Source organism: Esox lucius, chromosome 6 (assembly GCF_011004845.1).
Source record: "Esox lucius isolate fEsoLuc1 chromosome 6, fEsoLuc1.pri, whole genome shotgun sequence".
NCBI lineage: Eukaryota > Metazoa > Chordata > Actinopteri > Esociformes > Esocidae > Esox > Esox lucius.
Window position 1 is genome coordinate 8391899 of NC_047574.1, and position 15318 is coordinate 8407216.

The 15318-nt window shown below is 42.2% G+C and overlaps 3 protein-coding genes across 7 annotated transcripts in view; 1 reads left to right on the forward strand and 2 right to left on the reverse strand.

Annotated features, from left to right (window-relative positions):
- Positions 1-1488, reverse strand: part of LOC105026296 (protein bicaudal C homolog 1) — a 55600-nt gene extending 54112 nt beyond the window's left edge. The window contains exon 1 of one of the 4 annotated variants that reach the window (XM_034292926.1): positions 1017-1485. In XM_034292926.1, the coding sequence (XP_034148817.1) occupies positions 1017-1209 (193 nt within the window). In that variant the 5' untranslated portion in view covers positions 1210-1485. Of the gene's footprint in view, positions 1-1016 lie in introns of all 4 variants that reach the window. The other 3 variants (XM_034292925.1, XM_034292927.1, XM_034292928.1) reach the window with 3 other exon arrangements.
- Positions 1489-1970: 482 nt separating this feature from the next.
- zgc:171971 (RNA_pol_Rpc4 domain-containing protein) lies at positions 1971-7111 on the forward strand. 2 transcript variants are annotated; one of them, XM_020047024.3, is made up of 9 exons: positions 1971-2461; positions 2589-2830; positions 3103-3149; positions 3247-3398; positions 3504-3628; positions 3939-4041; positions 4143-4471; positions 4732-4881; positions 5054-7111. In XM_020047024.3, the coding sequence occupies exons 2-9, from the start codon at positions 2651-2653 to the stop codon at positions 5216-5218; spliced, it is 1251 nt and encodes a 416-aa protein (XP_019902583.1). In that variant the 5' UTR covers positions 1971-2461; positions 2589-2650; the 3' UTR covers positions 5219-7111. The 2 variants fall into 2 exon arrangements, with proteins under 2 accessions (XP_019902583.1, XP_019902584.1); XM_020047025.3 differs by having other exon boundaries at positions 1971-2140.
- Positions 7112-8714: 1603 nt separating this feature from the next.
- tfam (transcription factor A, mitochondrial) lies at positions 8715-13876 on the reverse strand. The gene is given in 7 exon segments (NM_001311052.1): positions 8715-8978; positions 10794-10850; positions 11498-11593; positions 11967-12116; positions 12870-12940; positions 13032-13159; positions 13663-13876. Coding segments are annotated over 7 exon segments (783 nt in total). The 5' UTR covers positions 13749-13876; the 3' UTR covers positions 8715-8783.
- Between the last annotated feature and the right edge of the window lie 1442 nt (positions 13877-15318).

The window sequence follows — 15318 nt, forward strand, 5'->3', positions numbered from 1 at the left end:
TAAGGCCGGGTGTCTCTGACAACTGCTGTTGTAAAAAGGGCTTTATAAATAGATTTGATTGACTGATTGATTGTTTTAAAAGCCCGTAACCTACACATTTCCTCAAAAGAGCTGCGTGCACAGCTAAGGGGAAAATCTCGCAGTAAAAAAGGAACTGGCATATTTCTGTTGGTATGTGTTGGAATGGTGCTTTAGATAGCTCTTGCCCAATAAATCACTGATCTGATCATTGGCCTTTCAAGGGAAAGAAAACTGTGGGTAAAGAGAAAGTTGGCATAAGAAAATGACAGACAGTAATAATTTAGGAGAACCAACTACAACAAGGAAATGTCTTTATCATGTTGACTTGGCAGTTATTTTAGCAAACTGGAATGTGATTTGTAAGTGAGATTGACTAGTTAGTCCCAATGGAGATCCACCCACTCGATGAGGACACATTTAGGAATGCAGCTTCACTCAGACAGCAGCTTCCTTTAGCCAGGACCTCTTTACAGACCATGGGCAGGACATTACAGGCAGAGAGGCAGACAGAGAGGGAGAGAAAGACGGAGAGAAAAACTCCATACTGTCCTGAATGGTCCCAACCGTATATATTCAACTTATCATTTGAATAAACAAACTGTAGAATATAGAATATGTTATACACATTCCTATCCTTCACAGTCCAGCAGAAGACAAGCATATGATTATAGGGTAAGAATGAAAAGATCTGCATGAGCCTCCAAGACTATTCAGAAACAAACCTCTGGTAGCACGTGCAGAATAGCAGGCCAGCAGATATTAGTCACATTGAGGCCACGGTCAACATGTTTAGTAAAATACACATTGACCTTTAGACTAATGAGATCAACACGTGATATGTAAATATTCTAAACAATTATTATTGATATAAGATTACGTCTAAAAAACGTATTATGCTGGTGTAAAACAAATCACTTTTTTTTTTCTCACAAATAATAGGTAAAGCATCTGGCCTTTTAACCAAGCGTTACATTGAAATGCTAGAAATAATTTACCAAGCAGCATGAGCTCCAGTTTTTTCCGGTCTACTCGGAATCTCTCCTCTGTCCATTCAGGGTCAAACGGGGCCGGGGGTCCGCTGGAGTCATCCTCAGATATCGGCAGGGGGGAGTCGCTGCTGCGTTCGCTGTTGGAGCCCGGGTCTGACTGATGCAGGTATCCGCTCAATGAGTCGGTCTGAGCGGCCATGGCTTCCAAATAACACCGTTCACTTGCCACAGCCTTGCTCACTGAGTTAAAACACTTCCAAACTTAACTTCTACTTACGGCCATTCCTCCCCGTTGCTCTGAGAATTAATGTAGTAGTATGGAGGAGACTCTTTGGAGACCTCTTGAAATGAAGTAAACTTTTCTCCAGCGTAGTCTTTGTTACTCCCCACTCTGTACAGAGCGCCGCCCTTCACATCTGCTTGAGCCTAAATGCGTGTTCTTCCGAAAATGACTTCATGTATACTGCAGCTAATTTACGTGCGATCATAAAGATCAGTTTCTATTGGCCAGTGAAAATTACATTCAGCGTTCTGACTTCATAATCGCCTACTCGAACACCACTGTTACTGGGAAACGCAGCAGGATAGACTGATGTAATAAATAAGTAACAATAATAATTTACTACAGTTCCAAGTTTCATTTTGTATTTTGCTATATTAAAGAATAAAACACACGCGCCTAAACCGTGTAGGCATATCTTAAAATATTTGTGCATTTGTTTATTAGATCTTATTAAATCGGTTGGGACATGGCTTTTGCAAATACAGAATTTTTGACACGGATCTTGCATATCGTTTCAATGTGGAAATGCAAGCAATGATATAATAACAAACATGACCGACGTATCCGTTTTTAGAAACCTTCATTAAAGACGCTTAATAAAATATTGGATATATTCTTAGTTTGGGACTGCGAGACCGAATAAACACTGCCACCTAGTGTTCAGAGCACGTAAACATTTGAAGAATATCAACAATAACACAAAGCCGAGTAAACCGCGAGGATGTGATCAACTAAACTACACCAGTCACCGGATAAGAGATTACTGTCGATCTATCGAATAAGCCTCAAGTATCCTAATTGGCATGTATTGGGGGTACAACGCATGGAAGGCATTCTGTGCACGCAGGTTGTATTTACTCCAGACTTATTTACTCAATAATGTAACCTGCGACTTTTGACAATGCCAGCTTGGATGCAACACCCTGCTTTCCGTTACCAGTGCCTGTTTGCCAGCAAGACTTGAAGTTACCAGGGTTATTCTTTGGAGGGTAACATTTTGTATTGTATAGGCGGTCGTTCGTTTATGTTGTTAGTCAGATGCGCACTGGTGTTATGAACAAAATGGAGTCTCGGGCTAACCCTACGCCCTGTATCAACACAGTAGTAATGTGTTAATACCGACATGCGTGTTTAAAGTGGGGTCTGCTACAACTGCACAGTAGGCTGGGTCTGTTCCGAATACCTATATACTTATTACACCGTCACGTACAAGTAACTGGAAATCGACCGACTTCACTGCGGTTCCGATGTATTTCCGGAGTTACGCTAATTTCACTGTCCTGTTTGTACCACAGGTTTATAGCATTCAAGAGCCTTAATCTCCGTAATACTGTTTGGTCACAAAGCCGCAGTGCTCATGATTTGCAGAATGACAGATCCTAGTAGCGACGCGGACTCAATGGCCGGCTCCTCTAGTATCAGACCGATTGTTGCAGGCAGAGTGGTAGCAGGTCGGACAGTGCTCAGCTCTACTCCACCGCCTGGCAGACTAACGTCCTTACGCTCACGCGACCTGACTCTAGGGGGGTTTAAAAAGGTAAAATGCTGATGGTAATGGCTTTATGAATTCAGTTTAATTTCAAATGAGCTTTATTGGCATGACAAACAGGTGTTTACATTTCCAGAGCTTTATCTTAGATAATGCCCTTTACGCCTTTTTAGTCATTAACGTACAGTGTGAATATGTTGGGTGATGAAATAAATGCTGAACCTCTGTCCAGTGTCAGAGGTCATAAGCATTTAAGTCATCCTACTTAGAAAGGAACTATGTGGTAAAAATAACGTATGCATATTTTCTTTCTATTACAGAAATCGTTCATACCGAATGTGCATTCGGTGAGGAAGAGTAAAGATGAGTGAGTGTCTGTCTTGAAGAGAAGTTCTAGAAAGCTACATAGCATCCAGGATGTATTAGAATAAAGGATCCCGTTTCAGATTGAATCCTTTCCCCAGGTTAAAGGAAGAGGCCCATGTTGCCCCAAAAGAGAGAAAAGAGAGGGAGGAAAGGCACAGGGAGAGCCGAGGGAAGAGGAGAGAGCGCCCTCAGACTATTCAGTCTCACTCCATCTTTGAACAGGGACCTGCAGACACAATAAGGAAACCAGGTGAAATGAAAGCTCTCTGCCAGATATCTTCGGTATAGTAATATAGTTTATATGCTGTTACGATCATTATAAAGCATTGAATCCACTGTGTCCTGTTGTCTGTAGGTGGATGGAGAGGGACAGATCTGAGTGACTCTGGCTCCTCTCCTTTGGCTAAATGTGTTAAGAAGGAGAGGCATGCTTCAGAGGAAGACGAGGACGAGATTTTACAAAAGCTTCAACGAGATGATGCAAGTATTGCGGCAGCCTTAATGACCAGTAAATCTAAGTATAACAGTCACAACTCTAATGACCACTCAACCCCATTTTTATTTAATCACAACCCTAATGACCAGGAAATCTAATGTTATAACAGTTACAACCTTAATGACCACTCAACCTCATTTTGATTTAATCACAACCCTAATGACCAGTAAATCTAACATCATAACAGTCACAACCTTAATGACCAGTCAACCTAAAATCATGAAAATCACAATCATGGGCTGTGTGGTTGAAACTAATGAATATGTCTTAACCTCACATCCTTTTTTCTTGTAGTTTTTGGATGATCCCGGTTTGAAAAACGATGCCAAGAACAGGCCCACTCAACTGCCACTGTATCAGTCTGGCAACTTTCTGAGAACAGAGGCAACAACCTCACGTACGCACATAAACGTGACTGAAAGAAATTCACGTGTTACATTTCTGCCAATACAAACTGGTTTCTGGACTTCTGATATTGCTGCATTTGTTGCTACACAGAGAGAGACGAGCCCTCCTGTGACCCAAATGCGTTTAGAGTCCCTGCTTCTGCTAGCCCTCAGCACCAGACCCATGCTGGACCACAGGGACCAGGTCTTCAGTGTGGACCAGGCCAGGGGCCACTGAGCCCACGACAGCCCACTGTGGCCGAGCTTTTCCAGCAGCTGACGGTCTCAGAGGCAGAGGAGTTGCTGTTCATCCAGTTGCCTGATACTATGCCCGGTCAGCCAACCGGTGCCCTCGTCCCTGGCCAGCCAGCCACGGCCCCAGAGAATACTAAGAAAGACTCCAAGTCCGACGACAAGCGCTCCTCTAACATAAAAGCACAAGTACGCCCATGCTCACATGTTCTGTCCTAATGTATTTCCTCACATCCTACTAACTGGATGAGAGTGAGTAGTGATACCATCATGTTAGCCCTCTCGATCCTGCTAGATAGCATTTCTGTCCCATCAGTGTTTGGGTTCCCTTGCCTTGTCTCCTTTTCAAAACCAACTGGCTTAGAAAGTTGACAAGGAGAGAGGATGCGAATGTTATGGAACAGGTAATTTCTCCTAACCCTGATCCTAACTGCCACGTTGCTCCTCAGGACCCTGCTGGTAAAGTCGTTCCCATCCTGTCACAGTTCTCAGAGGGCTTTCTGGGTAAACTGCAGATCAGGAAGTCCGGCAAGGTGCAGCTGCTGCTGGGTGACATCACTATGGACGTGTCAGGGGGTGCAGCCTTCTCTTTTCTCCAGGTACCTAGTAGTCAACTGGTCTCCAGGTCAGTGCTAAAGAACAACCTAATGGTCAAGGTCTCCTGATTAGTTCCAAGAACTACATAGGCCTGTAACACTGCTGGGGCTAAAGGGTTATACATCACACGGTCAATTCATGTGGGCTGAAACTAACAGACAATTTCTTCTTCAGCAACTGGTGTCTGTGCGTCTGTCTGAGGGCCTGACTGGAGACATGACCGTCCTGGGGAATGTCAAGCACAAGCTGGTCTGCTCTCCCGACTTCCAGGCTCTGCTTCAGGGGTTGCAGCCTTCATCTGACAAATCAGGAACCTCAAGTGCTGGAGCAATCACTTGATCGACAGAACATTACTCTTTATAGACAAAGGTTAAGTCCTGCCGCGTTGAAGCGCTTAGAACGTTTCGGATAGAAACAGTGCTATGTTATAAGGATGGTTTGTGGACTTTACTGAGATGCACGAGTGCTAGCCAGGAGATATAGTATGCATGGGCACGACCGTCCCAACAAAAACAACGTGTCTCATGAGTCACATAAACCAAATCACAGAGACCAATTTGTCTGAAGACCAAAACAGGCTTGTGCCTGCTCTTCGCCTGGTAGAGTTGAGGGTTATGACTGTATATAAAACTAGCCAATTCACATGGTTCATATGCAAATTAGTGCTGGCTAGAATGATATGCAAATGTTCACCGGTTAGCTAACGTTAACTAGCTAAGTTCAGGTCTCTTGGCATTTGTGTTTCAGCACGACCCCCAGATGGAATTTGACTTGTACTGCTGATCAATAGCTACTTAGCCCTTGTGTCATATTAACATTTTGGTTACACTCATTATGTTAGCGGGTCAAATAGACCCGGGGTTTAAATCACTACCCAGTACTCACTGTTGATATTTTAGCCCTGAAATGAGATTGTTGCTTTGCTACACAGTTCTATGCAGTTGTTTGTTTGGCTCCGACTCATATATGGAAACATTACAGTAATATTATTATTTTCATTGTGGTGAAAACCAGGACAATTTAGTAGTGAATGTCAGAATCCAGGACATTTTAGTGTTTTACAGATATTTGTCGGGACCTGGGACACCCAGCTTGAAATCGGGTAATGAAATCAGGACAATCTCCTGGAAACCGGGATGTCTGGGCACCCTAAATGAGCCAATACTTATTAATGTTCTGGTTAACTGGCCGAGCAGCTGTACGCAAGCCTCACATCAACATGCGCAATGCCAAGTGTCGGCTGGAGTGATGTAAAGCAAGCCAGGACTGGACTCTGGAGAAGTGGAAACGTGTTCTCTGGAGTAATGAATCACATGACTGTGCCCCTTCGCACATAAAGATATGGTTTGGCAAGGTTGGTGTGCAGGAACTCGAGTGGCCTGCAAAGAGCCCTAACCTCAACACCACTGAACACCTTTGAGATGAATTGGAAAAGCGACTGGATGCCTAACCTCACAAATGCCCTTTTGGCTAAACTCCTAGACACTCCAACATTTTTGGAAAGCTTTCCCAGAAGAGTGGTGGCTGTTATAGCTGCAAAGGGGAGGCCAAATCCATATTAATGCCCAATGTTTTGGAATGGGATGTCCAACAAGCTCATATCTCATATAGGTGTGATGGTTGGTGTCCGCATACTTTTGGCCATACAGTATATCAGGGATTGGAAATGCAAAACCTCAATGTCCAGGTTATTGCCTAATTGTAGCACATACTCATTTCAATTAATCCCAGGAAAAATCTGTAATGTCCCGCAATGACAGGTTTAGCTAGCCAGCTAATTTTCTTTGGATATGGTGGCAGACTGCTTCCCAGAAGCATTGCTCAGACCCTATTGACTACAACAAGGCCAATGAGGGGAGGCGTGGGTGACTCAACTCTCCAAAGTGCAACTCAATTCTCAGATGCGCAACATACACCATAGTTTCGCAGGCCAGGTGTATGCATATAGGCTTGTCTATTCTACCATGGACATCCTCCATTTTAATGTAGTCAACTGGGTTTAACTTTAAACTTTATTGGATTACAGTGAAATGTACTAATGTCACATGTGGATGAACATTAATGCCCATTCTGGACCAGATGTTATAATGGTTCACAAACAAAAGCTCTTTCCATCTCTGTGGTATGTATCTCACAGTGAGTACACCCTCACATTCTTGTAAATATTTGAGTATATCTTTTCATGTGACAACACTGAAGAAATGACACTTTGCTACAATGTAAAGTAGTGACTGTACAACTTGTATAACAGTGTAAATGTGCTGTCCCATCAAAATAACACAAGACAGCCATTAATGTCAAAACCGCTGGCAACAAACATGAGTACACCCCTAAGTGAAAATGTCCAAATTGGGCCCAATTAGCCATTTTCCCTCGCTGGTGTCATGTGACTAAGTGGTACAAGGTCTCAGGTGTGAAAGGGGAGCAGGTATGTTAAATATGGTGTCTTCGCTCTCACTCTGGTCACTGGAAGTTCAACATGGCACCTCAGGCAAAGAACTCTGAGGATCAGAAAAAAAAGAATTGTTGCTCTGCATAAAGACGGCCTAGGCTATAAGAAGTTTGCCAAGACCCTGATACTGAGCTGCAGCCCGGTGGCCAAGACCATACAGCGGTTTAACAGGACAGGTAGACAAGTAGATGGATTGATAGATAGTACATTTGTCAACTGAACCAATCACTTTTTTTACCGTGAGCATTCATGTCTAAATATTGTACATAGTTTTAATCAAAGTGTTAATGTAAAATGTCCCTTTTCCCCTTTTTTTTATTAAAGGTTTATTGAGTAAAAATCTTACAAATCATGAGCCAGCTGTTACAGATGTAGAGAAAAAAATACATCCTACAAGCAAAGTTATCAGTATGTCAACACTAGTTATGTTCTTCAGACAAAAGGTCTCTGTTAACAAAGACGATATAGTATTTAATGGATAAATACTAAAAGTGAGGGCCTGCCGATCAAGCTGTACTCAAGACTTTTAGAGAATATGCATTTCTCTCACTAAAGATCCAGAACCTCCTGTCCGTGTGCAGAACACATTGTGTGCACATACATATTCTCTATACAATGTTTACTTAGTTGCTTCTCACATCCACCCTCTTGTTAGATGGAGAGTTACATGCATAAAGAGTCCAACCGTTACTTCAAGCAATTTATGAGTTTAGACAAATCTTTGATATTTGTCCTTATTCACCTTTAAGGCTGTTTTTTTTTACTGCCCATCAAACATACTGGAGATAGACCACTGCTATAGTTGACTTTCTGCCTCCTTTGGCCATACAAGGTTATATGTTTATTTTTGGAACGTTTGTCCAAATTGCAGCATAATGTTTATTTTGTCTGTTTCAACTAATATGTTGAGAAATATTAAGTGGAGACCTGGATTACAAATCAGAGCAGGGCGGAGGGAGATATTTGGCATGAAAACTAGGGCTGAACAAACTGCAGCTAGTACTGTACATAAAAAACAAATAAAGACACACGCAGAAACTGGATCTTTAAGACAATGGATTCTTATTCTATAAAGGACAGAAAATCCAGATGACCAGCCATGGCCTAGCTTTAATCAATGGGGACAGTATGTACAGCATGTGGCAGGAACTTAACTTCAACTTAACTCTTCTAGTTAAAAAGATTAATCTTTTTATACTAGAACCAATACTGATTCATGACATGGTTTACAATAAATACTGGTGAAAAATCTCATAATTATGGAATAAATTGTCTGTTTCCTGTTCTTTCCCCAAACTAATGCCACAAAGTTGTATTCACAGTTTTGAAGCGATTCAAGCGCTGATACTACACTAGGAGTATGCACAATGGATAACAGAAACAAATACAAAAGTAATTTTATTTGGGTCGGTGACTCGCCTTGAAAAAAAAATACATTCCTTTCAGTCCTGCTCAGGCCTTGCCGCTCCTCACAACCGTACTTTTCTTTCGGCCTTTTACAGGGGCCTTCTTAGTCGGAGCGGTTTTCTTGCGGGTCTCTTTCCGTCTGATCAGGTCTTCCCGTCCCATCTCTACCATGTGTTCCTCCCAGGACTGTATCTCGTTCTTGTAGCGCACCTTATCATCCTGGGACAAATGGATGAACACCTAAAAGACCAACAAGACGTCTGTTAGCGTATACACCCGGAACAACAACCAGAAATGTCTGTTAGCGTATACACCCGGAACAACAACCAGAAATGTCTGTTAGCGTATACACCCGGAACAACAACCAGAAATGTCTGTTAGCGTATACAACCGGAACAACAACCAGAAATGTCTGTTAGCGTATACACCCGGAACAACAACCAGAAATGTCTGTTAGCGTATACACCCGGAACAACAACCAGAAATGTCTGTTAGCGTATACACCCGGAATAACAACCAGAAATGTCTGTTCGCCCATACACCTGAAACAGTTCCACTGGTCATGTAGCCGGCTTTTGGACAATAAAAAATATTTTCTGAAATGTCTAAACTGCTTGCAATGTCCTAACAAGGGGACTTCACTGAAGTGTACTGTAACAACGAACAAAGATTCAGGGAAACAAGAAACCAGGCACGCCTAGTTCAGCCATGAGAGCAATGAAAAGTTTTACCCCTCTGGAGATTTAAACTCGGGTCACAGAGGTGAAAGACAGTGTTGTTAACCACTACACCATGGAGCCAGCTGACAGTACAGTCTCTTGTGTTTATCTTGAACAAATCCTCTTTTGCCACTGGCCGTTTTAACAGTTAATTGGCCATCTGTGAATGACACTGATACAGTTAAACTGACTAACGTTTCTTACTAAGTTAACCTCCGCCATTTTAACAGCTTATTAGCCAGTAATAGGCTTTACCGGTATCTACTAACTTACTGAAATAGTCATAGGAATTGAGCAATTGCTAGCAAATCTGCCAAAGCTATTTCATGGCATAAGAACAATTGTTTTTTCTTTCACGTTCGTCAGTTTACCTCCACCATAGCGTCTATGGACTGTATTACTACTGGCCGTTTTAACAGCTTATTAGCCAATAATAGGCTTACTTAATAAGTATCTACTAACTTCCAAGGAATAATCATAATTGAGCAACTGAAGCTTATCCATGCCAAAAACAGTTGCTTCAGTTATGGCTAACGTAACTACTGTATGTTGTAGGCACCAAATGTTTGTCTATCCTGACCCAAAACGCATGCACGGACGCGTATTTCGAAGATCCACCAGAAACAGTCGTAGTAGAACCATAAACTGCCAGCAAAGTTTTCGTCTATACAGAACAATTCATAATGCATATTTCGCTTCGCCTGCGAGTAGAAACGAACTCGGGACCTATAGTTCACAGGTCCACTTCTCTAACCACTACTCTATTTAACAAGGGTAGTCAGTCAGTAAGAGACATCAATCAAATGTATTTATAAAGCCCCTTTTACATCAGCAGTTGTCACAAAGTGCTTTACAGAGACACCCGGCCTTAAACCCCAAGGAGCAAACAACAGTAGTGTTGGACTTCAGTGGCTAGGAAAAACTCCCTAAGAAGTTCGATATTTAGGAAGAAACCTAGAGAGGACCCAGGCTCAGAGGGGTGACCAGTCCTCTTCTGGCTGTGCCGGGTGAAACATTCGTTCTTCTTGGCCCGGCTCAGCTTACGTGGTGCGGCAATAATATGCTGCGGGTCGCATTGTCCAGCAACAAATTGTCCTGCCATTGAAGCATACAACTAAAACCTGTTATTAAGCATTTAAGGTTGTCATTTAGCATGTACACATGAAACATCAATGTGTGTATGCCTGAAACATGTCAGTTATTACAGACAGTTATTACCTGAAACAAAGGCAGTCTGCTAGTTTGTAAGAATCATAACCTATCATACAGACTTGTCAGTTTGCAGATGGAAGACTCACTGTATATCACAAAACAGCACCCTTTTGATCAGACCTACTTGTTTCTCTGAAGCGGCCAGTTTGTACCAGTCTTCCCGTAACATCTTCAGCTTCCCCTGATGATAAACAGGGAACAGTGGTAAAACAGAATTATGGAGGAAATATCTGTCCAGGTCATTTTACATTGGATTAATTTAGCAGACGCCCTTATCGAGAGCCAATTACAGACAGGAGCAATCAGAGTTAAGTGCCCTGCTCACCAGCTAGTGGTTCCTGGCCTTGGTACTGATTGCTAAGCTACTTGCCACCCATAAGTAGCGTTACTTCAGAGAACACAATATTTTAATCTATTGCCTCAAAAACCTAAATGCCTTTTGATCTCTATGCAGTCAATCCTAACCCACCGTGTGATGTCTACGGGGTCAATCCCAACCCGCCTGGTGATGTCTACGGGGTCAATCCCAACCCACCTGGTGATGTCTACGGGGTCAATCCCAACCCGCCTGGTGATGTCTACGGGGTCAATCCCAACCCGCCTGGTGATGTCTACGGGGTCAATCCCAACCCGCCTGGTGAGGTCTACGGGGTCAATCCCAACCCGCCTGGTGAGGTCTACGGGGTCAATCCCAACCCGCCTGGTGAGGTCTACGGGGTCAATCCCAACCCGCCTGGTGATGTCTACGGGGTCAATCCCAACCCGCCTGGTGATGTCTACGGGGTCAATACTAATCTACCTGGTGATGTCAACGGGGTCAATACTAACCGTTGTTGTGGTCCCTTTGGACTCCTCAAAGTGTTCTGCCATGTAGATATTGAATGGAGACCGGGGCCGCTTGGGTTTGCCCAGATTGTTCAGCTCCTGCAGTTGATAGACACAAGTCAGGAAGACAGGTGAGTGAGCAGCACGTACATATAGGAAAACATTTCATGTAATATTTATAATATTAATGTGGAATGTAGAGAATTAATGTAGAAAATAATAAGATTTAACGAGGGCAACTTCTTTTAAACTGCTGCTACAATCACTACAGTGACAACAATTACTGCGATCATAAACTGTTGCATTAACATTATATATTTGTCCCACTTTAAATTACATTGAGCTCATGAATGCATCATAAAGCCTTTATACTTTCAACATGGGCATCATTTACTGCATGTCATGCTCCTTAAAGAGTTAATACATGGGTATTAACTCTTTAAAACCCATGTATTACCCATGTATTACTCACCCTCTTCCTGCGGATGGCTTTCCTCTTGGCCAGCCGCTGTCGCCTCTCCTCTTTCAGGGCAGCAGTCTGCGCTGGGGTTAGCTGGGCCTTGAATGTCTGCAGATCCACCTTGAACTGGGCTCTGGCCACCACTGACTCCTGTTCAAAGGGCTGAAGGGGAAAGTGAACATGCTCTGAGTTCGTTGACCAGAAGTACACCATTTCTCAGAACTCCCCATAGTTGGGGATCAATATGGGTGATGTATGTAGATATGAAGTATGCTAATGCTAGCTGGCTATGTTATTTTTCTGAGGTATAAGAAGGCACCTGGATATCTTGTGCTACAACTTAGGAAGCACAATTCTGATATGATTTTTCTAATAATCAGATCTTTGTGTTAAAATCTTTGTGTAAGCCTTACTTGGAACTGATTGCATTTTGAACACTTTACAGATATGAAAAATAGGAATTCAATATATCAGTTGAGTTTTACAATATCATGCAACAAAACAGATTTACATGAGGTTTAAAAATAGGTTATTGCAAGGGCAATGATGATCATAAATAAGTTACAATGTGACGAGCTGGCTAGTTCCAACATAAATCAGCTAGTTGTGTTAATACTAGTTTAATTGTTAACCTTCCCAGCATCATTTCTTCTTTGTCTAAAATATTTCTATGTAGCAAGAGTGAGGATGTCATTTGGACGGTTTTTTTCAGCGGCTACAGCAATGCTGGAGCATTTACCTCATGAGATACTTGGTACATAGAAGCTAGGCAAACAGCAAGGGAATGACTATGTCTGTGTGATCCTTGGTCAGAAAATGTGCTTTGTATTATTCTGTTTACTATAATGTCTGAAGAATTGCTATTGAATATCTAGTATGTCTCATGTATTTATTGTGATGAATCGGGGACACTACCTGTTTCTGTTCCGGCGAAAGTGCTCTCCACTGCTGTGCAATCTTCCTGACCACATCGACAGCACTCACATCTGAAGCACATTTTAAAAATCAACCCCGTTAGGAATTAAGATAATGCACAACAGCCATCATCGTGCAGTGAAACGGCTAATCACCAGTCACCTGGATACTGCTTGACAATGAGAGGTTGTTGCTGTTTCAGGAATCTCATGTATCCGTTTAGGGGCCTCTTTGGGGGTGCCCCAGCAGTGGAGCTGAAAGTCTTTACAGCAGGGAGCACACTGACACACCTGCAACACAGAACCGTAATCAAGCATCCAACTCATGTCACCCCAAAAAAGTCAGATGACATGCAATTGGAAAAAATATATAAACATTATCAATATTTCATATATTGTCTATCAGAAGTATACAGAGTTGGTCTGTTGTAGGGGTGCGGGCATCTTTTTGAATTTAGATAAGCTAATTAAAAGTATTTTGCTATGATTTGCATGCAGCCCTACATTCAAAAGGTAAATAAAAAAAACTCCAAACAATGCAACTAACTGGCCCAAGTTTCCCAGAAACCACACAGGACTGCAGTAGAAGTTAAGCAAATTACTACACTACCGTAGCACTTGCTAACTCACGCTTGGACAAAAATACCCGCGTGATGTTCTAGAAATATGGAATAAAAAGAAAGACAAAGAAACGGTGCAGGGTAGCTGATGATAACTGACTACATTGCACAGCCATCTGCCTGGCTACATAGCTAACAAGCTATGTTGACAATAAGAATGTTTTGCTACCCTACCGTGCCAGACTGGATACGTTGGAGAAGAGACCAAAGGACTTGGCCAAAAAACTAGCGCCAGCAGACATAAGACCAAAGGGCGCCATGTCTGGAAGAGTAAACTAGACTGCTACAGTATACTTAAAAAAACAACAACCTTGAGCTAACTAAAGTACGGTCCGGGGTTGACTTATCTGCCCCTCTGCCATGCAGCGCAATGGACGGATAAGGCGCCTTCAACATCCAGCTGCATTCTGGGAGAAGGTTATGGTAGTGGTGTTTACATAGTTTAGAATTCATTGCAGCATTTTCATTAGACATTAGAATATAAACATACAACTACATTTAATTCAAAATTACTCCTGTAAAATGCTATCTTGTTGATCCCATTGTTTTCCTTTATAATAATAAAACCATATTATGATTTAAAGGCATTTGAATTGTAAAAAAATTAATAAATGTTCACCAGAATCTTCACGAGAGGCGGGGCACGTTCGGATTTTATTCTTTTGAAGACGTCGACCAATGTTGGTCACTTCCTTTCAATAAGTGTTGCAATCAGGTGGGTGAAGTGTCTGGTTTGCACATACTCAGGTCGCATTACACAGGATACAAATGGGAATATGCACATATACTGAGGCAGATTGATCTACAAATAATATGGTGATTTGTAGTAGGCAGTCGTTTTGATGGTGACGAAAAAAGATCTTAAACCATGAAAACATATATGTTACCCTTCAGCTGCCTACAGCACTCCCATTTCAGATTACTGTTACCTATGACAAGTAGAGACCTTCATGGATCAATTGGGTAGCACTGGCCATGCATTTGAATGTCACTGTCGCTGCATGCATTGCTTTTTCTCTGTAGGTTCTCCCCAGGTTGGGCTGTAGGGTTAAAATTAAGAGACCACTGCAAATTGAACGCTTCTGTTCTTCACTCAAACATTACCTTTTCAACTTTTTTGGAAAGGAAAGAAAAAGATGCAGTGGTCTCTTAATTTTTTCTGGAGGTGTATTTTTATTATTAATGTGCAAATCAAATCAAATGTATTTGATTTAGCCCATTTCACACAGTTGTCACAAAGTGCTTTTACGAAACACCCAGCCAGAAACCCCAAAGAGCAGTCCAACAACAAGGTTGTTGAAACCTCCTCAACAACAAGGTTGTTTAAACCTCGTTGTTAAAACCTGGGAAGAATCCTCGAGAGGAACCAGGGTCTGAGGGGTGGCCTCTTCTGGCTGTGTTGGGTAAACATTTTAAGAGTACACATTTTAACAATTAATAAATGCATGTGGGCTGTGTCCAGAGTCAATAAAGCAATCCAAGTCAGAGGCATGGCCAGAGTAGCAATGGAGTGGCAGCAGAAATCGTCAGGTATCGTGAGCTACTTGATCTGCAACACAACAAGGAGGATTTTGGACAAGCCATTCGGGCCTGGTAGTCCTGAGGTCCTACATTTAAAAGGAGCAGAATAATTATTCAATGTGGAGTGTTGGCGTCAACCGCCTCCATTCAATGGAGAGATGCTCTGCTGGCATTGTGAATATGCTTACAGGCATAACAAATCCCCACTCCACTATACGATGTATATTGTTAAAGTTGTTCTGTCATGTGCAACCTTGCATCAACATACTTAAAAACCTAAATGTTAGAAAGATTCCCATAAATTAATAT